Source organism: Guillardia theta (genome assembly GCF_000315625.1).
Source record: "Guillardia theta CCMP2712 unplaced genomic scaffold GUITHscaffold_42, whole genome shotgun sequence".
Lineage (NCBI taxonomy): Eukaryota > Cryptophyceae > Pyrenomonadales > Geminigeraceae > Guillardia > Guillardia theta.
Genome location: NW_005434632.1, coordinates 76863 through 100020, shown reverse-complemented (window position 1 = coordinate 100020; position 23158 = coordinate 76863). Strand labels below are relative to the sequence as shown.

Sequence of the window (23158 nt, the reverse complement as noted above, 5' to 3'; positions counted from 1 at the left end):
GGAAAACGGAACTCTCCGGCGGTCACGGTCACCGGGTGCCGCACAGTGACCGACTTAACTTTGAGTAAAGGACCGACCGTCGGACGGTCCGACTGACGCGCGTTCGGACCGCCGTTCAACTGGGACGGCCCTTGGCCGAGTCACTGCGGGGGGCGCCGGCTCGGGGGCGCGGCACTGAGGCCAGAGTTCAACCCCGCCGTTAGTGGCGGCCGATCGGACTGATCGGCGGCGGGGCGCGGCGGGGCGGCGGGCCGGTGGGGCCGGGCCATGATGCGCGCGGCCGCGCCGCGGAACCGGCCGCCGGCGTTCCCACTCAGGAGTCCCGCCGCTAAGTTGTGCCAGCGAACTTCGGCCGGGTGATCAAACAGTCCGACGTACGGTCACCGAGCCTCCGAGTCACAGGCCGGGCGTCTTAGTGACTCAACTGTCATGGTGCGCCGCGCGCGGCCGGGCGCCCGCGACGGTTCCGAGTTCCGAAAACCGTACTGTACCAAACCGTCTGTGACCGTACGTCTGTAGGCAACTTGGCCGCGAATGATGCGCTCCGAGGCTCGCGGGGCATGCCGCAGTGCCCGGCCCCCCGCCGCGCGCCGAGCCGCCGGCCGCCGGGGCTCGGAGGGTTCCAAGCCTGCTCCGATGGTTCCGCCGGCGTGACGGCGGCGGCGGGCTCGAATCATTGCCAGTGACCCCGCCAGTGAAAGGCTTGCCTCGGAGTACTCCGTAGTAGGCCTGAGGCTTCCCCACGCAAATCAAGAAGTTGGCCGCCCGGAGGGTCAGTACGGCGGGCCGCGGGCGGTCCCCGCCGGGGCGAGTCTCAGTCACTCGGAACCGTACGGTCGGCCCCTTGCCAAGTTGACGAGTTGCAAGTTGCACCCCGGGCGGCCTCAGCCGCTTCCGCACCGTCTGCGGCATGATCGGATTGAACCCTTCTACCCCTGAGTTTCGGCTACCCACCCGTACATTACCCCAGGAATTATTCAGCTGCGGTTGGTGGGGTCCACTACCCTACTACCCCTGTGGTACCCTTGCGATTTGGAGCCGGATAGAGTTGTTGCGGGCTGCAGTTTGTGGGAAAGCAGGAAGGGAAACAAGGAATGGGGACCAAGGAGGGAAGGAGAGCAGAGAAGGGTGGCGGGGAGGAGGGAGGAAGATGCATACGTGAAAGGTGAAGGATACTTGCTGAAGGATGGATACATTCCTGGTCGAATCTCTTGGTATGACCAATCGTCTCTAGACGTGAAGGCATGTAGGAGTAGGTTGATGAGGCCACCATGTCACAACCATTGTGGCCCAGATGGTTTGGATAACCATTCATTGAACAACACGGTGCACTGCTTCATGTTGATGAGAACCTGTGCTCCTGCAGGTGATATCCATCAGCATGAGCGACAACAAGCACAACAGAACCTACCTGCGGGGCTTCGGCAACGAGTTCGAGGTAAAAGGCACTCGTGCCGACTTGTGACGACGAACTGACACGAAAATGAAGTCAGAGGCCTTGCCAGGTTCCCTTCCAAGAGGTCAGAACAATCCTCAGCGATGCCCCAGGGGGCTGTATGCAGAACAGCTTTCCGGCTCATCCTTCACGATGACAAGATCCAAGAACCTGAGGTCATGGCTGTACAGAACCATGCCCACTGTGGATGAGGAAGAGTTTGTGCAAGACGACGAGGACGTGTTCAAGCACGTGGCGACCAAGTACGACCACCTTGATGGAAATCCAAACCAGGTATGCTGTGTTGCACCCTTGTTCCTTGTTCCTTGCTTGACTGATATTTTACAGCTCCGATGGAAACCTGCTCCTCTTGCACCCGACGGCACTCCCGTGACTTTTCTGCAAGGGCTGTGGAGCATTGCTGGGGCAGGGGATCCATCAGCAAAGAAGTAAGAGGAGGTCACTGCTGGTTGTTGATGTGAAGATGTTTGTGCAGAGGCGTGGCGATCTACATGTACGCTTGCAACACGTCGATGAAAGATGCTTTCTATAACTCTGATGGTGAAGTCTCTTGAAAGAAGGGGTTGTTTGCTGATATTCCTGATTGACATCTTTCGTGTGTTGTCGTTGAAACAGGAGATTTGCTGATCGTGCCACAAACTGGATCCTTGAGCATCCGAACTGAGTTTGGACAGCTTGATGTCGAGCAAAGCAAGTTCCTTCTTTTTCGTGTCTTCTGCTCTTGTGACTTGCTGCTTTCCTCCCTGCCTCCTTGCCTCCCTGCCTCCCTGCCTCCCTGCCTCCCTGCCTCCCTGCCTCCCTGCCTCCCTGCCTCCCTGCCTCCCTGCCTCCCTCGTTTCTCTCTCCCTCCCTCCCTGCCCTGTCCCTTCCTCCTTTTCAGATGAGATCTGCGTCATCCCTCGGGGGATCGTCTTCCGAGTGGAGCAGCAGGACAGTGCCAGGGGATACATGCTGGAGAGTTTTCAAGGTCACTTCTGCCTTCCTGACCTTGGACCCATCGGATCCAACGGGCTGGCAAACGCCAGAGACTTCGAGGCAAGTCAGAATTGACTGTTGCTATCCCCAAGTGATTTGCTTCCTGCAGTACCCAACGGCCAGCTTCGAGGAAGTGCAAGGAGACGTGAAGATATACAACAAGTTCTGCGGGAAGCTCTGTAAGATCTGTCGAATGCGCATCATTGAAATGATGACACGAGCGTCTGCTTGAAGTTAAGAAGATCAGTCACCACAGCCCATTCAACGTCGTTGCATGGCACGGCAACTACCTCCCGTTCAAGTGAGATCTTGTCTAGAGAAGCCTGAACGCTGCGTCCCCTTCGTCTCACCAGATCTCTTGCAGGTACAACCTCACAACCTTCTGCACGATGAACACTGTCTCCTACGATCATCCAGGCAACGGAACCGGAGTGCAGAGACATCGGCATCAACTGACAAGTCCGCAGACCCTTCCATCTTCACGGTCTTGTCTTGCCCATCGGAGACAGCGGGAGAGTCTGCTGTGGACTTTGTGATTTTCCCCCCAAGGTGGATGGTGGCAGAGGATACGTTCCGACCTCCGTACTTCCACAGGAACTACATGTCAGAGTTCATGGGCATGGTGACTCGAATGTTGTGGTTCAGTTCCCGTCCTTTGATTGCCCTGATTGCATCAGATTTCGGGCAAGTATGACGCGAAGGTTGGCTTCAGCGCGGGAGGAGCCTCCCTGCACTGCTGCATGTCAGCCCATGGACCGGACAGAGAGACGACGGAGAGGGCGGAAGGTCGCGCTTGCAGGCGTGTCAGCGAGCTCTGAACCCCCGCATGACGCAGAGGCCGAGATGTCGCCGGTCAAGTTCGAGGATGGCCTTGCGTTCATGTTCGAGACGTCTGCGGTGAGTTTGAGGAGACGCGCAACGATGAGACGATGACTTGATGTCGCAGATCCTCAAGCCAACCCCTCAAGCCATGTCCTGCCCCTTCCGCGACACCCAGTACAAGGTGAGAGATGTTGCCTCTGTGAAGGAAGGCCGTGGACGATGATGAGAAGGAATGCTGGAAGGGGTTCGAGAGGAGAAGTCTGAACCTTTAAGAGGCAATGTACAACACTCATGACGACACGTCGAACTTGAAGACAAGCTCCCCGCAGAAACATACGACTTTCTCTCTCATACCCAGCTGCAGGAGAAGAAAGAAAGGCACAATGCAAGCGCACGTGAGCGAATATGATGTCAAGTAACTCGGTATACCTTGATCGCCTTCGATTCATCGACATCTATTGCCTTGCCCGGGAGAATGTCGACAAATCCCTTCGCGTCTCTGTCCACCACCTCCCATGGTTTCTTGTTCCCACGAACAGCAAAACAACCGGAGCTCGATCCAACGAATATCGTCCTACACCACCATTCACCACCAGAAAAATGTTGACTTCTTGGCAACATCAGCCTCACAATTGACAACATACATACATACATACAGTCAGTCAGACAGACAGACAGACAGACAGACAAATCTCGTCCTCTACTACCTCTGCGAGCGAGCAGGGATCTTGACGCCTTGTCTGATAAGGATGGAGCCGTAACTGGGCTCGTCGTCAAGGAGGTTGAACGCTGGCAGGCAGCTGCTAGCGTCTATGCTGCTGCACTCGTCAGCGTCTCGTCGGCAACTCCATCCACGAAAGGCCCACCTCAAGGGAGAGAAAGATGACAGGGAGGAAGGGGTTGAATTGTCCGCCGGAGAAACCTGCTCAGTATCCCATTGAGGTTCTCAAGACAATGGGGGTGAGTGTAGACCTTGGACGCCTTGATCATAATCTTGGAACGCTGGGATGCAGAGAAGGAGAAGGAGGAGGAGGAGGAGGAGGCCAACTTGAGCTCTATGACTGAGCCTTCAGTGTACAGCGAGATCCAGTCAACGAACCTGTAAGAATGACGGAGTGACTGTCTGCCCGAACCACAAACGTGAACCCCTGAGGCAACAAGGAAGGAGCAGTCAGCAGGGCACCTTTCACGACCTCCGATTGCAGATAGATCAGCATCGTCCTTACCCGGCAGAATTCGTGAGTTGGGTTCGCAGTCCTTACAACGATGCTGTCCGGAAGCTTGATAGGCAGCGAGAGGACAGGAGCTTCTTTCAGCCACGACCACATGTACTGCTCTCGTCCTCTCGTCCTCTCCCCCCCCTCGTCGAACATCATCAGCTCCTGCTCCTGCCGCGCAGCTCCATGACTCTTCGCCGTCTCTTCACCCCCTGCAGTCCTCACGCCTCCTCGCTGTGTCCTCAGGATCGAGTCAATCTTGTTGGCCCACTTGTCGGTGAAGTCAAACCTGAAACGGCAAGTCAGCCACAGCTAGCTCAGCTCCTCCTCTTTTCCTCCCTCTCTCCCTCCCTCTTTTCCTTCTCCTCTCTCTCTCTCTCCTTCTTCTCCTCCCTCTCTCTCTCCCTCATGCTTCCAATTTCACTGCACTGACTACTTCCCTTCCTCTTTCTCACTCCCTCATCCACACAACCCGCGAGCACAATTAGCCTTGCTCTTCCTTACCAGTAACAATCTTCTTCGAACTTCTTTGCCCGCCTTGTGCACGTCAGAAGCAAGACAGAAGAGTACTATCAACTACCTTGACGCCTCCCCGATCTGATCCTCCTTGCTCTTCAGTTTACTCTGCAGGCAGACGGTCTTCCAAGCTTGAAAGAAGGCTTGTGACGTGTTGAAGGCATTCCTCCTATCGCTTGCATAGCTCGCAACGGATTGCTTCTTCGGCTTGAAAGAGTGCTCTTTTGGGTCGCCCACCATGGTTTGTAAATTCATCAGCCGCTCTGATTTCCTCTGCTCGTTCTCCAAACGTGTCTGCAGCGAGAAGATCCGCGCTGCCATGGACTCGATCACAACGCTCTCCTTGATCCATCCTGGCGCCATGAACACCGGGTCGCTAGTCTTCTTCATGACATTACCCCATGATGGCCTCGACTTGAGCTTCGGCTCCTTCTCCGCAGTCTTAAGGAAATGTCGTGTCATAGATTTCACCTTCTGTTCCAGAGCTTCACTCTCCCCGAATCGGTTCTGTTCGATCCTCGCCCGCGCTTCTCGGACGGCACGTTGCATCACCATCCTGCTGAAAGATAAGAATAGAACAGTTACGGAGCATGAGAACAACTCCCGTCCTCAACTCAACGACAACAACATCATCCTTGCATGCTCTCATTCTCTTCCTGAACCCTGAAGTCTCATTCCTCTACTGCATCTTACTTTCGATCTTCAGCTCTCGATCTTCCCCTCCTCCAACTCACCCTCCTCCCTCCTCCCTCCTCCCTCCCTTCCTCTCGTCATGATTCCTGCGGTGCAATGGTGCACGGCCGTTGATGGTTCCGAATGAAACTGTCGCAACAGACCGTTACAAGGACCAAGGCAGTTTTTGGACGGTTTTTTTCCTAGTAGGGTGGTGGTGGTTGATATCTCAATTCTATCAGGGGAGGGGTACTATGATATGAAGAAATGAGGAATCGGAAGGTGTGGGGTGATTAAATGGAGGGGTGGGGTGATAAAATGGTGGGGTGGGGTCCTCGATTCACCGAATTAGGTAGAATAACCTTGGGGTAGTGATCGGAAGATAGGCGACCATAGGGGTCATGATACAAATGATGGGGTAGGGGTATCTCATAGGTAACTTATGGCTCCAAGAGCAAATTACTCATATGTCAAATGAGGGTAAATATCAGGGAGTAGAGTACTTGTACCCTTCTATTGCTAATACATGGAAATATGACGGGTGCGTGTGAAATGTTAGGGGTGTTGAGAAGGATTCATTTTAGGGTAGGTGGGGTGAAAGTTAGTGGGATATGATGATGAAAGCATGCAGCGAAAAGTTCCATGGCGAGGAGGAGAGGAGAGGAGAGGAGGAGGAGGAGGTCATGGAAGATACCAGGGTAGAGAGAGCAGAGCAGAGCAGAGCAGAGCAGAGCAGAGCAGAGCAGAGCACAGGAGAGCAGAGCAGAGCACAGGAGAGCAGAGCAGAGCAGAGCAGAGCAGAGGAGGGAGAATTTAAGGTGGTACTTGACCGATCGTCATCTTTGAAGTTGGGAACAGATATTTTATGTTGTCGTTTCAAACAGAGGTATCGGAGATACAACATGGAATGATCACAACTGAGAGCTCTGATTGGGTAGTGAGTGACATGTACGAAGTGGGCTGAATTTGGCTATGCCAAGCAGGTTGGAGGTAGATAGTGGAACTTTATATTCGAATACGAATGAGCATTTGAATGAGGCGATGATATCGAGTGAAGGGAGTTGCACAAGCTTGAGATACAAGAAAAGATTAGCAATCACCATCAGATAGCATGTTTTGGGAAGGACCGATGGATGTGTCAGGAAAGATGTCAGGATGACGATGCGTGGCGAGTGGAAAATACATCATCTTCCAAGCTGAAAACGTGCTGCGAAGGATGATATGATCAACGTGGAAGGGTAGAGGAGGAATTATTGTAGCCGGTTGAGATGAGATAAGTGAGATGATGTAGATGTTGGCTGGGTGAAGGGTCCAACAGTTTGTATCCGTCACTGAAACCTCTTTGAAGTCCACCATGCCCTTGCGATGACGCGGTGATGGACGTGTGGAGTGAATGGAGAAGCTGTCCTGGTGAGAGAACAAAGTGTTGGTAACGTTTCTGATAGTCTTGATGCATTTTCCCGTTGTACCAGGCCAGGCATGATGACATTTAGTTCGCAGTGAAGCAGCGATGTTGTAGCGCACGGAACTGGAGGACGAGGGTCACGTCTTAGTTGTTCCTGTCCCAACGTCCTCGCCATGAGCTCAGCAAAGCACACGGTTGTGATCCACACAGAACCAGAGAACTATCAGACCTTCGGCGCCTTCCAGGCTGACGCCCACCAGCCGCTCTCACCTCAAGTCTCAGGTCGTTGCAGATTAGAACTCCTTCTCCCGTCCGCTTGTCTCCCTTCCCCTCTCCCCTTCCTCTCCCTCTCCCCTCCCCTTCCTCTCCCTCTCTGTCCCTCTTCCTCCCTCTCCCTCCCTCTTGGTGCTTCTCCTTTCGTGATTTGGTGCTCTGGTTGTTTTGAGTTGTGGGAGATGAACGTGAAGAGCGAACATCCATATGACGTTTATGACGGTTTTGTCTGCAGAGTATGATTCCAGTCATCACGTTCGCTCCTATCAGGTGAGTTCTGCGGATAGCATCTGACGATGGTGACCCGCTGAGCAGATGGCGGGAAATGCAGAGCAGCACCATCAGGTCATCCGGAGCAAGAAGGAGAGTATGAAAGACAGCATGAAGGTGACGGAAGGAGAAGAGAACTCTGACGGCATCGCTTTCAACATTCTCAACTCACAACTGTCAAAGTTCAACTTTCACCCCTCATTCCTGATCTCTCTTCTCCTCTCATTCTGCTTGTTAGGCCTGGTACTGCTGCGTCGAACCACAGTACATCGCCGTCATCTCTTCTCTCGTTGCGAGCAGCGCGGCAGCGTTTGGGATTCCGAAGGTGAGGAGGGAGGAGGCGCAGTCGAAAGGAGAAGGAGGTAGGAATCGACAGGGAGCAAACTAGAAGGGAGGAGGAGGAGGAGGATGGAGATGGGAAGGAGAAGTAATAAGGAGTTGGACGACGGTGTGTGGGTGGCGAGAGGCAAGGAGGCTGGAGAGAAAAGCTGCTTGACGGAGGGGATCAGGTCTTGGCCTTCTCCTTCCCCGGCTGGCGGATCTCGCTCAATCTCACCCGCACCACTCTGTCTGCTCTCTTCTCGGTTGGGAACTTGTGCGGAGCTTTCTTTCAGCCCTACATAGGCAAGAACGTGGACAAGTGGGGGCCCAAGTAAGACCGGGCGGGAGGCGGGAGGGTGGAGGAAGTTCTCATGAGTTTGGCAGACATTCGCTCGTCGTCATGCTGCTCTTCATCTGCGGTCCTTTCTATGCTCCCATCATTGCGCAGGAGGTGTCGACCTCCTCCTCCTCCTTCACTACCACCACTATCACCACTACTGCCTACTCCTCCTCCTCCCCCTTCTATTCCCCCTATCCTTCCTCCTCCGACCCCCCTCTACCTCACTTGACATCTCTTCCGGAATCTTCTTCTGCTCATCCCCCGCCTCCTCTTGCTGCTCCATCCTTCTCTCCTGACATGCTTTCCTGCAAGATTTTCTTTCCTCCCCTGCGGATGGCCATCATGGTTTTGGCAATCTTCGGTATCAGGGTGCTGCAGGCAGGGATAGATACAGCTGGGAATGTGCTCATCAACCATTGGTTCCTCAAGCAGCGAGGCAGAGTTTCCTCCATCCGTCAGGTTTGTCATCATCATCCTCCTCCTCCTCCTCCTCCTCCTCGCTCCTTGTCCACGTCCTTGTCCTCGTGCTCGTCGTGCTCCTTGATCCCTCTCTGCCTCCCTGCCTGCCTTCTCCTCCTCCTCTTCCTCCTCCTTCTCATTCATCTATCTCCTCCTCCTTTCATATCCCTTCGCTCCACCTCCGTCAACCTTCTTCTCTCCTCCTACCTCTTTCTCGCCTCCTCCCTCTCCTTATGGCTCCGCAGATTTTCTACGTCTGCCTCCAGGATCTCGTGCTCGTTCAGATCGTGCAGAACCTGGACGACTGGCGGGCCACCTCCCATCTCTCCGTCGCCGTCTGCTTCGTCGCCATGTCCTGGATCTTCATCTTCGCCATCAACACGCCGGAAGAGATCGGGATGAAGCCTGACGGCAAGTGGGTGGAGAGTACAGGCATCGAGTACGAGAGCCTTTTGGACGGCAAGCAGGTCAGCCCAGCTGCTCACCGCCTCCTCCTCCTTGTCTTCCTCTTCTCCGTCTGTTTCTACTCCAATCCTCCCTTGAATTCTCCTCGTGTTCTTGTATACTTGTCACTCGTTTCTATTTGTTTAATTCTCCACTTCCTCCCCATCCTCCTCCTCTTCTCCAAGTTCTCGCTATACTCGTTTCTTCCCTCTTCGCTTCCCCTCCTATCCAGCTGCTGTTCCTCCTCGCGGGTCCCTCACATGACAACTTTCTTCCTCCTCGCAGGTCGAAGCATCAAGTGACCGCAGCAAGGAGCCTAAACCGGAGAAGCAGGAAGCATCGTCATCCCCTTCTTTCTCTTGCTCTGAGGTTCTTCCATGTACCCTCCGTCACCAGCATGCTGCTTCTTCTGCCTCCTCCTCTTCCCCTCCTCTTCCCTCTCTCCTCTCCACTGGTCTGCCCTCCCTCATTCTGTGATGCAGGCGATGCAAACTTCTTCGTTCTGGCTTTTACTTACCAACAATGTATTCTATTGCATTGTTGGCCCAACAACTACTCTTTTCCTCCTTGACATCGTCATGGATACAGGTCCAACCCTTTTCTCCACTTTCACGTCCTCCTCTCCCACATCTCCTTCCTCCACAATGTCCCCCACTGCTTCTTACGATGAACTCCTTGTTCCTCTCCAAACTCTCCATCCTCCCGCCCCTCTTCTTTTCCCTTCCTCTCCTCTCCATTTGACGCTGCTGTCGGCAGTCGGGGACGCGAAGCTGAAGCAGATCAATCTGGCTCAGTGCGTGTACATCCCTCACTTCATCCTCGCGGTGCTCGTTGGAACAGCCTCGGGGTGGATGATCGACTATGGCGTTGAGATCAGGTGCCCTGCCCTACTCAGCACAGACAAGGAGGAAAGGGGATGATTCGAACAGTCGTTGAATCCTCCTCTTTCTTCCTCTTGTATCCTCCCTGTTGATGAATTTGCCTGCTTTCTTCTCACCTGCTCACCTGCTTCCTTTCCTCGCTTGCCACGTGCTCCCCCAGCATCACATCGCCTCATTTTCTGCCTGCAGGTACATCCTCGCCTTCTCCTCCTTCTGCCTTGCCCTCTCCACCTACATCTCGACCGAGATCAGCAGCCCCTCCACCGCTATCCTCTTCGGCATCATCCGAGGATGCGTCGGCGGTACCCGACAGAGTGTGAAACAGACGGTATGGGCAAACTACTATGGCAGGTACATGTCAGCATTGCTCTCTCTGCTCTCTCCTTTCCCATGTCCCTTTCCTGTCCTCCTCTTCTAGCTCCCCCTCCTTTCCCTCCTCCCCCTCCGCTGCCTCCTTCCTCCCGTTTGTTCTCATCCTCATTCTCTGCTCAGAGAGCATCTCGGTGAGATCACTGGGATCTCGCGCACGTGCGAGATGCTGGGCATGTCGCTCGGCCCTCTCTTCCTCGGGGTCTCCCGCGAACATTTCGGGGAGTATCGTACGGGCTGCTACGCCATGTCAGCGCTCTGCTGGTATCTCCTCGTCCTCCCAGTCCTCCCCGAGCAGTAGCAGCTAACGTTACAACAGGTTCCAAGGTTGGGCGATGCTCTTCCTGAAGAAACCCGTTCATCCTTCGTCGTTGGCAGAGCCCGCTGCCTAGTCTTCGTCTCTTTATGTTTATTCTTTCTCCAAGTTTGTTGTTGTTATGTTGCAAACGCTCTCTTACAAGCGCCCCGCGTGCTTCTTCAGCCAGGGATGTTCCAGCATCTCTGCTGCTGTGCTCCTCTCCTTAGGGTCGAATCGGAGCATCGGAAGGAAGAAGGAAGAGACTTCGTTAGCTTCCTCTCTGTCCATCCCGTACTAGCAAGACATCAGATCCTCCCTTCCAACCTTCTCTCTCCCTCACCTTCTCGACCAACACGTCCTCCAGCGCCCAAAATTTCAAGCTCTTGATTCGCTTCAACTTCCCTTCCTCATCCATGAATTGAGGTGATCTCGTGCCTCGGAGAGCAAGGTGAGGCGGCATCGTCCCCAGAAGCTCCTGGAATACTCGTCAGACAAGACAAACAAGGCAGTGATGGTGATGCTGATGACGATGACGATGATTATAGTGATAATGATGACGAAGATAATCATGTTGATGATGGTATTGTGTGACTCCGAACCTGATGTAGTGCTAGGAGGTCATCCTCCTTCTCATACAAGATCTCCCCTGAGTTATCTCTCCCAACCTATCATGATCCGTCACAGGAGCAACACCAAAAGCGGCAGTTTTCTCACCTGAGGGTCGAAGAGATATTCTCCCGTCAGCAGCTCGAAGCCAATGCACGCGGCCGACCAGATGTCAGCTGACGTCGAGAACCCAGCTCCGAGGATGACCTGAACGGCAACATATCAGCCTCATAGTCTCATCTGCAGCAACATTCACCTCCGGGCAGCGATACTCGATCGTCTGGATGTCCTGTGTAAATGGCCGGTTGGCGAAGCAAGAGTTGCCAAGATCTACAAGCTTTGCGCGCACTGGACCCTTCATCTGCTCTGCCCATCCCTTCCTGAGCTTCGAGGCTGATCCATCAGGGGCTTCATCCTCACGGTTCTCAGTCCACCAATCAGCAGGAGAGCTCGGGAGGCGCAGGAGCACGTTCTCAGGCTTCACGTCTGTGTGGACGATGTTGCAACCTGAGTGCAAGTAGTCCAGCCCCGCAAGCACATCCCGCATGACCGAAGCTACCATGGGGATGGGACATCCAGCATACGAGTGGTCGATAATCAGATCCAGCAGGGAGGGCCCTAGGAGCTCAAGAGCAAGGCAGATCTGCCTTCCGTGTGGGCTGGGGATTCCAAACGCTCCAACAATCTGCACTACACAATCGCTTCCCTTGCTCAGAGTCTCGGATCCTCGCTTGACAGCAGAGAGAAGTAGAATTTCATCCTGCGCCACTTGTACATGTTTCTTCCCCGCCCTCTGCACTTTAACAGCAAGATGAGCATCGGTCTGCTTGTCCCAGGCGATGTAGACCGTACCAAAAGCCCCTGATCCCAGCACACCGAGGATTGAGATTCTCTTGTTCAGCACGTCTCCGACTTTGAATGGAGCCTCCTGGTGCTCCTCTCCCTCGCTCAATTCCTCAGCCCCCTCACTCTTAGTGCGTTCAAGGAGCGGAGAGAGGCGAGAGCACGGCGAAACGTGAGACATCCTTCCGTCGTCCCATTTGTCAGATTTACCGGCCCCGATCTCTTGCTTCCTGGCCTCAGTCTGTCTGATAACAGGCACCTCTTTGCGACCTTTGATGACATTGAGTGGAGGAAGACGAGCTGGCTTGAGCGTCTCCACATCAAACGTCCTCCCTGCTGTCTCACAAACAATATTTCCATTCTCCACCCCCCTTCCCCCTCGTAACGCGAAAACAAGTCCATTTTCTCCAGCGCAATTTCGACTGCAGTATGTCTTTCCGTTGGATGAGACCAGATTCTCACTGTGTTCATGTATAGACAAGACGCCTAAAAGCATGTCTCAGCACCAAGTTACTCAGCCACTATCTCTCACAGTACCTGAGCCGGCGAATGTCGATGGCAATACCCGGGCAATGCAGAGAATCAGGAAGAAGAGCTTTATCAGCATGGCGCTATTTCTCATCAATTTCATCACAGCCCCCTCTCCTCAGATCAGTATTTCATAATCTTTTCTCAGTACGCCCGGTCCAATGGGTTCGTGCGACCAGTCGCAATAACTATCGAAAAACAATGTCAGATCTCAGACCAGAGCATGCATCAACCAATGTCCATGTTGTATTTCTATCGCTATCTGGCTTAGTCAGCAATGCGTTTACAGCCCACATCAGCTATCCGGCATGCATTCCATCAATGTCAATAAATTTGGCAACATCATCGAGCGAGATCTCAACAGACAATATGAAATCCTCCAGTGCATAACAAAGAAAGCAGCAGAGATTCATTCGAAGCTACCCAGCTTTCTGTTTGACTGTGGATGCCAAATCAAGATATCTGATATCCTCTAAATCCAACTAAACATACTGATGCACGGAAAGAACTTGCTAGTTTGGCCTCTGTGCTGGATCAGTTGACACCTATCTGCCTGGAACACATCTGTTTCATGGTGTTGTCAACCCTCTGTCGCCCTCCTCTTCAGCCCCCCTCCTCCCCCTCCTCCCTCCCTCTCCCGCCCCCTGCATGCGACCCCGCCTTCCTCTCCTTCCATGCGTCCTGCTCCTTGCAGACTCCTACCCACCCCACCAGATCACCCCCTATCAGCACCTACCCACCCCTACTGACTTTCATGGATCTATCTTGCACATCTCAGCCACTACCCCCTTCACCCCCACACAAGGACCCTCACCCACCACCTCGAATTCCAAGATCTACCCTACCCGTTGACATCACCTACCCCTACAAAAGTCCACTGTGTCCTTTTATTCACACTACCCACCCAATGCTCATTTGGCCCGTATGGGCCATACTACCCACCCCCCGGTCCTACCAAGAATGCCTGCGATCACCTTGGGTCTTTTGCAGGTATGGCCTCCACCTCTCATCTTTTATAAGTGGCACCTCTACTAAAACTGTCCTACCTCATCTCTTACTCCCTCTACCCGCCCTCGACTCCACAGGCCACCCACCCATGGCATTACACATTACCCCCACCCTCAGAGCACCAGGCATTTGAAGTCCCACCCACCTTACCCTGCTCATGAGCCCTCCACCCCTACCCCCATCAAGTACCCTCCACCCCTCGAAACTTCACGTGAATGCCTGCGGCCTCTTCTCGCACTGCCTTATGAATCGTAACGATTTTTGTAACGACTAGAAGTAAGGACTCCGGTCCGTTATATTCTCATCATTGTAACGGTCACACTTGTCAAATTTGCGGACGTAACGACGTATAGTTGAAATGTAACGGTGAGGAGGACAGGTGGCAAGCCATGGATGAGGCGATAGAAGCGCTCAAGCGCGCTCGCGTGATGCACCAGCTGAAGCCACAGGAGGCTGAGAAGGAGTACAAGAGTATCATAGCACAAGGTTCTCGTCTCTCCTCTTCTCCTCCAGTGTCTGATGTATTGTCATGCCTTCACTCTTGTGTTGGTGGTTTTAGTGCATGCATGATCCTTTAGCCTTATAGCGTCTCGCGGGCTGTTCTTACCTTTCATTCAGATATGGAGGATGAAGAATTTAACAAGACCAAAGAGCAAGCAATATGCAGACTTGGAGATTTGTATGCTGACCAGCGGTCCTTCGAAACAATTCCTTTATGGATCTTGTGCTTACATACCGTTGTCAGGAGAGTGGCTGATATCCAGAAGCTGATGATCGACGTTAGACCTTTCTTCAACAACATTCCGAAAGCCAAGACTGCCAAGATAGGTAGAAACCTTGAGGGCTCCAACCATGTGCTCTGACAACCATAATAATCAGTCCGTACCCTCATTGATGTCATGGCCAAGATTCCTGGCTCGGAAGGAGTTCAGCTGCAACTTTGTCTTGATACGATCGAATGGTGCAAGCAAGAAAAGCGTACGTTCTTGAGGCATCGCATACAGACTCGTCTTGCCAGCATGTGCTGCCATTTGTTTTGTCGATGAACTTGGTTCTCACCTTCAACTCAGGTATTTTGAGACCAAGGATTACACAAAAGCGCTGCAACTTGTCGATGAGCTGTTGAGGGAGGTGAAGAAGCTGGATGACAAGCCACTTCTTGTTGAGGTGTGTGTGAATTACCTCATTTCTATTCAACTTGATTGACCAAATCCTGCAGATCCACCTTGTTGAGAGTAGAACACATCACCAGCTCAGAAATCTTCCTAAAAGCAAGGCTGCTTTGACCTCTGCGCGCACTGCAGCAAACTCGATCTACTGTCCTCCACTGCTACAGGTGACGACCAGGTCTCGCTGCTTGCGGGGATTTATTGTTTCCAACAGGCTCAAATTGATACCCAAGCTGGAACCTTGCATGCAGAAGAGAAGGTGAGGGAGGACCCTAAGTAGGATTTAACAGAAAACTAATTTATTGAACAGGACTACAAGACAGCATATTCTTACTTCTTCGAAGCTATGGAAGCTTTTCAGTCTCAGGAAGATCCTCGTTTTGTCAAATCATTGAAGCATATGCTGCTTTGTAAGATTATGACGAATGCGGTATCATGCTCCCCCCCTCCTCTTTGACGTGGGAAATAATGTACACCCAGTCTGACGAAGTTACTGGCCTGATCGACTCAAAATACGCTTTGAAGAATGGCTCAAGCAAGGTATTCATCCCCCAACGCCACATTTCGGTCTAACGTAATCCATTAGGAATTGGAAGCGATGCGCGCGATTGCGGTTGCATATAAGGAGCGCTCCCTAGCCAAGCTCATCGATACGCAGGTTTACAGCTCGAGCTTTTTGCTTAAGGTTTTTGATGCCTTGTGCAGGAATTGTATACCGAGGAATTGAGGGAGGACCCTGTTACCAAATTTCATTTAGACAATCTGTACAATACGCTCCTAGAACAGAATCTTTCAAGATTGATCGAGCCGTTTTCTCAAGTTCAGATTGCACACGTTGCAGACTTGATCAAGCTGCCTGTGGAAACTGTGGAAACAACTCTTTCACAAATGATCTTAGACAAGAAATTCAACGGAATTTTGGATCAGGGCTCAGGTGCATTGATAGCCTATGAGGATCTGCCAGACAATGCCACGCTCGAAACCGGTCTAGAAACCATCGAGAACATGTCCAAGGTGGTAGATTCTTTGTACGTTAGAGCTGCAAGACTCTCTTAGACCATCTCCTTCTCATATTAAAAGAAAATCCCGGACTTGAATGGCTGCTGGGTGTCTTCTAGCTCTCATGCAATGCATCGCATCAAGCAGAGTTGTAGCAGGAAACCAGCCCTTACTCATAGATGGTTCTTTCACGATCAAATTTATCCTTACAGTGCAATGTACAATTTTCGTTTTGTCAACCTTTGCTTTCAACATCGAAGTGGTTCTCCTGACGCAGTACAAGCGACTTCATCGTCAAAAAACTTAGCCCTACATAGAGTTCAGCATTCCAGCACAACTTATGCAAGTAAAACTTCTTACCTGTTGTCTTGGTCGGGAAGTTTGGGATAGGCTAATCGGTAAGCCTTCACGACCAGTCAGCCGCTGCTACAGCTCATATCACACATCATGCGGATTCTGACCTGGTCGAAGTAGGTCGGATCGCGCAAGTAGTCTTGATCATACTCATCCGTCGCGCCCTTGTAGTAGTTGAGCCCCTGAGGAATGATGTCCTCTTCCTCCTTTGCCTGATACCAGCATCATCAGGGTAGGACACTGAAGGGGAGCGCTCAGCTCTTGCCTCGGGAAGGACAGCATGAGGAATGGTTCTCTGCTCGTTCACAGAATCCCCCCTGTAGTACCCGATGCCCTGTGGGATTGAATCCTCCCCGTCTCGAACGTTCTGGTCAAAACATCAATCTACGATAAATCTCATAGAGCGGTTCAAACCCTTACCTTGAAAGGAGGAGTTGGGGCCGTCTGTCCCCACTGCCACCCAACAGCGTTATGAGCAGGTCGCTTACTCCTTCCCACGGAGCTGCAAGTAAAGCTCAGCGAGCCTCTGCTCAACGTCATCGAAGTTGACCTGATGCTATCGGTATTAGGTTCAGGAGAAACGTGATAATATCCTAGCCCACGAGGTATAGTCCATTCTTTTGTGTACCTGCGCCAAGCCTTTCAGAAATTGCCCTTTGTGCGACAAGCTCATTTACTTCTCAAACCCGGCAACTTCTGGTCTTCGTTCATCTTCGCACGAAAGATCCGAATCTTTATCTGCGCCATATGTCCAAATCAGCTTCAAAGAACATTCAATGTGCTATGATGTCTGGGATCTGATCAGCAAGCAAGAAACATGCAGCACGCCATCAAGACGACAAACCAACGGTTTCATCATCAGCCATGAGTGAACCAAGGAGACACTCGATGCATCACCTTCATCGCACTTGTTCAACTCCTCGATGTTCACTTCCTCCAGCAGACCATATGTTCGCTGTGCTAGTTTGCTGTGAAGGGAGCGAGGAAGGGTTCCATCCTCCCTCACCATCAGCATGACCAACAAGACCACAGCCGCCCCGCATGCTCCCCATCCTGCTACTGTAACGCCACCTCCCTGCATTTTCCACAGCATCCTACTAGGGGTTAGCATCCTACCGGTGCACATTTGGGGATATTTGTATGATTGTACCCGGCACATGATAGACCCCTACCCCCTCTGCCTCCAACGACTCTTGGGATGCCTGAGGCAGGCCGGCGCAATCGCCCAACGATGCTCGCAGGACAGCTGATAACATACGCTGATTCATTCATAGATGTTTTTTCAATGCCTTCTTTTGATGGTATGATTTATCCTGAGGCGGATTCATTAGTAAGAAAGTTATTTTCTGACGCGATAGACTCTAGACTCAAGGAAGTTGGGGCAGACATGCAGAAATGTTCGCTGATGAGAAAATGCAGAAGAGGAGCAGGAGCAGGAGCAGGAGCAGGAGCAGGAGCAGGAGCAGGAGATGGAGCAGGAGCAGGAGCAGGAGCAGGAGCAGGAGCAGGAGCAGGAGCAGGAGCAGGAGCAGGAGCAGGAGCAGGAGCAGGAGCAGGAGGAGCAGGAGGAGGAGCAGGAGGAGCAGGAGGGGCAGGAGGGGGAGGAGGAGGAGCAGGAGGGGGAGGAGGAGGAGGATGCTCTTGTTAAGGATGTGTTTTATGATGATTTCCGCAATGTTACATGACTATGTTTCGTGCGATATATCACAGTGTGGCCATAATTTTGAGAAATGGCTCGGCAGATACTGCATATAGTTCGATGATGGCTACGATGCTGTCGCAGATGAGGATGATGTAGCATATAATAGTTGTCATGAAGAAACGATGACACTGTAGGGAACAAGCTACTTGTGTTTTGTGGCACCATTTGCGACGCCATGACGATGATGCGGCAGGAAGAAATGTTTCCTACAGGCTCTCGTGCTCTGTTGCTTCTTCTGTCTGCGACGACTGCGTGCGAGGCCTTCGTGCAGGTGGGGAATGTTGGCCTGAGCTTGAGATCGGCCCGATCGCCATGCTCGACCTCTATCAGCATGTCTGCGAGCTCGTCGGCTTCCCTTCATCGCAGGCAGGTTCTTGTTGCCTTGACTGCCATCACCCCACTGGCGCTTGTCAAGGACGCCAGTGCAGCAGACAAGTCGGAAGGCGGCAAGCCGGCAGGTAGCGCGTCTCCTTTTCTGCGGAGGAGGAGGATGATATGAGCGCAGGAGAATCCGAAGGAGCGACGGCGATGCAGGAGTGCGACAGCAAGCCGAAGCCCAAGGGAGAGGAGATCTGCGAGGTAGACTACTGAAAGAAGGCTGCATGTACTTTAGCAGGCAGGTTGTGAGAGAAGTGGAGGAATTGAACAGAAGGACAAAGGTATTTGAGAGAAACAGCGGGAGTGGGAAAGTGAACAGAAAGGAACAGAGATAGCTTGTCAAGGTGTCACGTTAGTTGCACCATGCTGGACTGTTGTCAGTCTTGATAACCAACAAGCTCGTCAACCTTGCGCAAGAAGTCGCATGCCTTCTTCCTCGACCTCTCCACTGCGAGCCCCTGCGGTCAGCTCAGACACCTTCACTCCGCCCTCTAGCCATCGCACCATCCCCGTGTATCCGGCCTTGTTCTTGCTATCGACATGCCAGCCCTGCCGCAGACAGTCCTTGCGAGACTGTCAGCGTCCATCTGTCAGCGTCAACCCGTCCTCTACCTCCATGACGCTGATATCTTCGTCCATCACCGCTCTATGTGCCATGTCAGCGACTGCCGCCTGATCTTAGCGCTGACCTGAACCACCTCGACGACATCTCAGCTGGAGACATGGCCTCCATCGCTGACCTCTCCTGCTCCCCAGCACTGCTTTCTGCCGCGCTTCTTCCTCGCTTCTGGCAGCAGGTTGAGCGACACTCGGCGCTGTGTGCCGAGACTCACTGGGTTGAGGATGAGACTGAGCCTGCGAGCTGCCGCCTCCGCGTCCTGCGGCTGCTGGATGATGGGGGAGGCGAGAGTTGAGAATTGAGACCTGAAGACTTCGAACTTGTTGAGACTTGGAGCAGACGGTGGTGTGGGCGCCGAGGCACTTGGAAGGGTTGAGGAAAGAAGAAGCAAGAACGGTCATGTTACCGCGTTCATGCTGAATTCCCATGCTACGAGTGGAACCTGAGAAGGGTGAGAGAAGAATCTGTGAGGATAGGGGGGAGAGGAGGAAGAGGGGGAGATGAAGGAAGTCATCATAGTGAAGGCAAAAGAGGAGAGAGCAACTTCTAGTCACCTGCTGCTGCTGTGGAATCCAGTCGATGCTCTCCACCCATCCATAGACTTCTAGCTTCTCTCCCTTGTTGGACGAACCTTCCCCATGCTCTGCCGCTGGTTACCCGATGAGCCAGTCAGGATGACAAGAGAACGACAACGAAGAGGAGACGAGTGAGAGGTTGACAGGGCGGATTGATTGCAGGAAGGAAAACTCAGTTACCAGGCTGCTGTGCTACGAGAGGCCTCCAGGTCAGGACCGAGAGGAGGGTACAGTGACTGAGTGAGGGATCACTACAACCTGACGAGGGTCTCAGGAAACGAGAGGGTGGAGGAAGAAACCTTCTTTGAGCAGCTTGTTCGTGCACGACAAAATCCTGACAGTCTGCACACGACAAGCGCATCGGTCATCGGACGGCAGCAGATGCAGAGAGCTGTCACCTCAGCAGAAACGAGCGACAAGATTTTGGGGAGGATGTCAACGTTGCTGAAGATCATGGACAAGTTTGCTCCAGATCTCATACCCATGGCCCTCGTGCAGGGGAATCGAGGGCGAATAAGATTCCGCGTGTAGCTGGAGGGAAAAGACTCGCCTCAGACATTGGCAGCTGAAAGGGATGATGCTGAGGTACCCGCATGGAGGAGGAGGGTCGGAAGAGCTTTCTTCGCAAGATCCGTTGGGTGACTTTGACCGATCTAACCTGTTGACAACTCCTCGAAGCCTTGGGAGATTCACTCTACCGACGAGTCAGATGTCAACAAAGGCGTGAGAACAGACATGTAACATCAGAAGAGACAACAGAAGCATCAGCAGCGTCGCCCTCAACATCTCTGGGTTGACCTTGACTTTGGCGAGTAGTTGACTTGAAATCTCTTTACATTCTCCTGTCGCAATCTTTTGAGCTCAAGGTCTTTGAACACTGGGAGATTTTGAACCGGAGGGTAGAGAGGTGAAGCAGGGTTACACTTCCTGGCTGAGCTCAAAGTCTGAAGGCGCATGAGGATGAAGGGGAGGAGAACGCGAGCGCACCTCCGCCTCCTCCTCCTCCTCCTTCGGATCTTCTTGATGCGAGGCATAAGGACAACGCTGAGCACAGGAGTGAGCGGGAGCATTGTATGGAAAGCAGGAGTACGTTAGCTAACATCCCTGTATCTGTAGATGGACGTGTTAGGTTTTGCAACGCACACACACACGTCTTTGAAGACCTGCGTGACAGAAACTCATGTGCATTCCCAAGTCGCATCTGCGCAGGACTCCCGTGCAGCATTGCTGCAGCCATCAGCGTCAGCAACGACTTTCTCCCCCTCCTCGACCCTGACCTTGTCGTCGTCGGTCTCTGTGACCTTGAGCGAGTGTTGCTTCCAGTCAAACTGATCGAGCCTGAGGCAACGGAGAGCAGCAACAGCATAGGAACCTCCACAAACGAGTGCTTGGCCTTGAACAGAGTCCGCGTGTTCCCCGTCGGCCTGCCTGTCAAATCAGCTGGTGGGGAGCAGGGATCCTGTTGGGACCTTGCGAAGCAGCACTTGACACCAGCTGCCTTGCAGTAAGGAAGATGCGAGAGAATCTGACAAGACGGTCGACAATGCCGTCACATGATCCCTCCATGCCCTCCCCCTCCATCCCGCTCCTCCCGCTCCTCCCGCTCCTCTCACCTTCTTCCTGGCCATTCTCTCGGAGCATCCGTATATCCTGTCATGTCAGGGCTCAGCGGCATGGCTGGCACAGGCACTGCATGCCTGCACGGGCAGTCAACTTCCTTCTCTTGGCAGACCTGCAGATGGATCAGCGAACTTGATGCAGCGACAGCGGCGGCGGTCGAGCTCGTCTTTTGCAGCGTCACGACGAAACAAGGGTACAACAACGGGGATCACACGTCAGGAGCAGGAGCAGGAGCAGGAGCAGGAGTAGGAGTAGGAGTAGGAGTAGGAGTAGGAGGAGCAGGAAGAGGAGGAAGAGGAGGAACAGGAGGAACAGGAGGAACAGGAGGAACAGGAGGAACAGGAGGAGGAGGACATGTCGCAGACATCATGGGCAGCAACTTCTCCTCGCATGATCGTCGCATTCTCTTCACCTCCGCGTGATCTGCCGCCCATCCCTCGATCTTCCCCGATGCCCCGCATTCGCAGCATTGGTCCATGCTACGGATCCAAACTTTGCCCGGCATGCAAAGTTTGGATCCGGGGGAAGTTTCTATGGAGTCTAAACTTTATGTACCCCTGTTTCTTATAGTAAACATGCGCTATATTCTAGGGTGGGGTATTTATTGCCTTAAGTTTACAATGTTTGTGCGGATGAAGTTTCCAAAGTTTCGGTTGATTTACAAATTCCATGATGGCATACGAGAGAAAGAATAACAGGAGAGGAGACGAGACGAGACGAGACGAGAGGAGACGAGACGAGATGAGACGAGATGAGACGAGATGAGACGAGACGAGATGAGACGAGACGAGACGAGACGAGACGAGACGAGACGAGACGAGACGAGACGAGACGAGACGAGAGGAAAATGAGAAGTGCTGGGAGTGTTGCTACCTTCCACCTTGCAGTGGGTTACGGGGAACCTGATTGACAGTTAAAAGTCAAATGTCGAGAATCTACACCCACATCAACATCCACATCCACATCCGCATCCGCATCCACGTCATCCATTAGTATCATCGTTGGTATCACTGTCGCCACCATCAACCATCATCACCATCATCATCATCATCATCATCATCCTTTATCTTACGATGTTGAACAGCTCGAGGCCTCTGACTCCATTGGTGTCATTGTTGTACGTGACATTCTTAATGAACGTGGTCCCACTCTTGTCATGTAGTGCTCCTACAAACCCTCAGCATCCTTCCTCCTCCTCCTCCTCATCCTCCTCCTCCTCCTCTCACCGTCGAAGCCTCCAGCTCGGTTGTTTTCGAAGATAGTATCGATAAGATCCAACTTGCCGCTATACAGCGCGACCGCTCCTCCGCTGCCAAGCATCTCAGAGATACACTTCTATCCCCCCCTCTTCTTCCGCCTCTCTCCTCCTCTCCTCAACTACTTGTTGATCGCCACGTTTCCCGAGAAGACGCACGATCGAAAGCTCAGTTGTCCTCCGTTGAGCGTCACTGCTCCCCCGTTCAGCTGGGCTGTATTCCTCTCGAAGCGGCAGCTCTGAAAGTGAGCTTCTCCTCCTCTAGAGTACACAGCTCCTCCTGTCGCCCACGCGTCAGCACAACCTTGTCTCCTGCAACACGCAGGTCACCACCGGAGCTGGCAGTGTTGTCGGTGAAGTTACACCGCACGAACAAGGCGCGTCCATCCTTCATGTACAAGGATCCGCCGAACTGAGAGGCCTGGTGGGAGCGGAACCAGCAGTCGGTGAGCACAGGACTCATCCTGAAGAGCAGGTAAGACCACGAGGAAGTGCGGGAGGAGGAGGTACTTGCACTGCCCGGTGGGACTGGAAGGAAGGAGAGCTAGCGAGCAGCCTCCGACGGCTCCTTGAGCATTGACGGACCCAACTCGATCTGGGATGACCCGACGGAACACAAGAGCTCCTCCGTCCTGCTCCTCGTCATCGCAGACGGCACAACCGCGACCTGGCGGTACCTGAGCGGCGCATCCTTGGATGGTGAAGCCTTGGATAGCCACCAGGATGTCGCTGGACGGAGTGAAGATGCCGACAGGCCCTTGCCCGCCACAGTCGATGATGGTGT

General features: G+C 53.0%; 9 protein-coding genes across 9 annotated transcripts; 4 read left to right on the top strand and 5 right to left on the bottom strand.

The window, feature by feature from the left end:
* Positions 1 to 270: 270 nt before the first annotated feature.
* Positions 271 to 3552, top strand: GUITHDRAFT_159750 (hypothetical protein; the record flags this gene model as incomplete). Its single annotated transcript, XM_005831010.1, has 13 exons — positions 271 to 332; positions 1405 to 1438; positions 1490 to 1884; positions 1932 to 1996; positions 2072 to 2146; positions 2337 to 2491; positions 2541 to 2610; positions 2666 to 2732; positions 2796 to 2848; positions 2899 to 3053; positions 3109 to 3217; positions 3267 to 3328; positions 3378 to 3552. The coding sequence occupies 13 exons, from the start codon at positions 271 to 273 to the stop codon at positions 3474 to 3476; spliced, it is 1401 nt and encodes a 466-aa protein (XP_005831067.1). The 3' UTR covers positions 3477 to 3552.
* GUITHDRAFT_109869 (hypothetical protein) lies at positions 3543 to 5541 on the bottom strand (the record flags this gene model as incomplete). Its single annotated transcript, XM_005831009.1, has 10 exons — positions 3543 to 3611; positions 3683 to 3827; positions 3961 to 4068; positions 4120 to 4175; positions 4226 to 4308; positions 4353 to 4401; positions 4447 to 4641; positions 4696 to 4759; positions 4975 to 5007; positions 5051 to 5541. The coding sequence occupies 10 exons, from the start codon at positions 5539 to 5541 to the stop codon at positions 3543 to 3545; spliced, it is 1293 nt and encodes a 430-aa protein (XP_005831066.1).
* A 2002-nt stretch (positions 5542 to 7543) lies between these two features.
* GUITHDRAFT_109868 (hypothetical protein) lies at positions 7544 to 10812 on the top strand (the record flags this gene model as incomplete). Its single annotated transcript, XM_005831008.1, has 12 exons — positions 7544 to 7606; positions 7652 to 7723; positions 7845 to 7931; positions 8116 to 8258; positions 8312 to 8378; positions 8580 to 8726; positions 8972 to 9193; positions 9653 to 9758; positions 9927 to 10047; positions 10241 to 10402; positions 10544 to 10684; positions 10740 to 10812. 12 exons carry the CDS (start codon positions 7544 to 7546, stop codon positions 10810 to 10812), a joined length of 1404 nt encoding a protein of 467 aa, XP_005831065.1.
* A 62-nt stretch (positions 10813 to 10874) lies between these two features.
* Positions 10875 to 12586, bottom strand: GUITHDRAFT_87521 (hypothetical protein; the record flags this gene model as incomplete). The annotated part of the gene is made up of 5 exons (XM_005831007.1): positions 11581 to 12586; positions 11433 to 11531; positions 11318 to 11383; positions 11059 to 11193; positions 10875 to 11012 (listed from the first exon to the last, which is right to left on the bottom strand). Exons 1-5 carry the CDS (start codon positions 12346 to 12348, stop codon positions 10875 to 10877), a joined length of 1206 nt encoding a protein of 401 aa, XP_005831064.1. The 5' UTR covers positions 12349 to 12586.
* Positions 12587 to 14092: 1506 nt separating this feature from the next.
* GUITHDRAFT_109866 (26S proteasome regulatory complex, subunit RPN6) lies at positions 14093 to 15928 on the top strand (the record flags this gene model as incomplete). The annotated part of the gene is made up of 11 exons (XM_005831143.1): positions 14093 to 14189; positions 14322 to 14397; positions 14449 to 14531; positions 14583 to 14724; positions 14774 to 14870; positions 14923 to 15039; positions 15087 to 15131; positions 15183 to 15302; positions 15353 to 15412; positions 15459 to 15530; positions 15578 to 15928. The coding sequence occupies 11 exons, from the start codon at positions 14093 to 14095 to the stop codon at positions 15926 to 15928; spliced, it is 1260 nt and encodes a 419-aa protein (XP_005831200.1).
* Positions 15929 to 16119: 191 nt separating this feature from the next.
* On the bottom strand, positions 16120 to 17351 carry GUITHDRAFT_109865 (hypothetical protein; the record flags this gene model as incomplete). The annotated part of the gene is made up of 8 exons (XM_005831006.1): positions 16120 to 16180; positions 16232 to 16275; positions 16333 to 16437; positions 16533 to 16592; positions 16646 to 16727; positions 16776 to 16853; positions 16912 to 16963; positions 17123 to 17351. The coding sequence occupies 8 exons, from the start codon at positions 17349 to 17351 to the stop codon at positions 16120 to 16122; spliced, it is 711 nt and encodes a 236-aa protein (XP_005831063.1).
* A 766-nt stretch (positions 17352 to 18117) lies between these two features.
* On the top strand, positions 18118 to 18636 carry GUITHDRAFT_153047 (hypothetical protein). The gene is made up of 2 exons (XM_005831005.1): positions 18118 to 18385; positions 18433 to 18636. Exons 1-2 carry the CDS (start codon positions 18127 to 18129, stop codon positions 18516 to 18518), a joined length of 345 nt encoding a protein of 114 aa, XP_005831062.1. The 5' UTR covers positions 18118 to 18126; the 3' UTR covers positions 18519 to 18636.
* A 46-nt stretch (positions 18637 to 18682) lies between these two features.
* Positions 18683 to 21174, bottom strand: GUITHDRAFT_139937 (hypothetical protein; the record flags this gene model as incomplete). The annotated part of the gene is given in 19 exon segments (XM_005831004.1): positions 18683 to 18763; positions 18783 to 18869; positions 18918 to 18951; positions 18995 to 19092; positions 19139 to 19183; positions 19230 to 19286; positions 19331 to 19366; positions 19479 to 19573; positions 19680 to 19757; positions 19799 to 19841; positions 19898 to 20030; positions 20158 to 20193; positions 20298 to 20443; positions 20487 to 20543; positions 20590 to 20609; positions 20663 to 20726; positions 20777 to 20827; positions 20872 to 20923; positions 21113 to 21174. 19 exon segments carry the CDS (start codon positions 21172 to 21174, stop codon positions 18683 to 18685), a joined length of 1275 nt encoding a protein of 424 aa, XP_005831061.1.
* A 1185-nt stretch (positions 21175 to 22359) lies between these two features.
* Positions 22360 to 22795, bottom strand: GUITHDRAFT_153046 (hypothetical protein). Its single transcript, XM_005831003.1, has 2 exons — positions 22708 to 22795; positions 22360 to 22654 (listed from the first exon to the last, which is right to left on the bottom strand). The coding sequence occupies exons 1-2, from the start codon at positions 22766 to 22768 to the stop codon at positions 22497 to 22499; spliced, it is 219 nt and encodes a 72-aa protein (XP_005831060.1). The 5' UTR covers positions 22769 to 22795; the 3' UTR covers positions 22360 to 22496.
* Between the last annotated feature and the right edge of the window lie 363 nt (positions 22796 to 23158).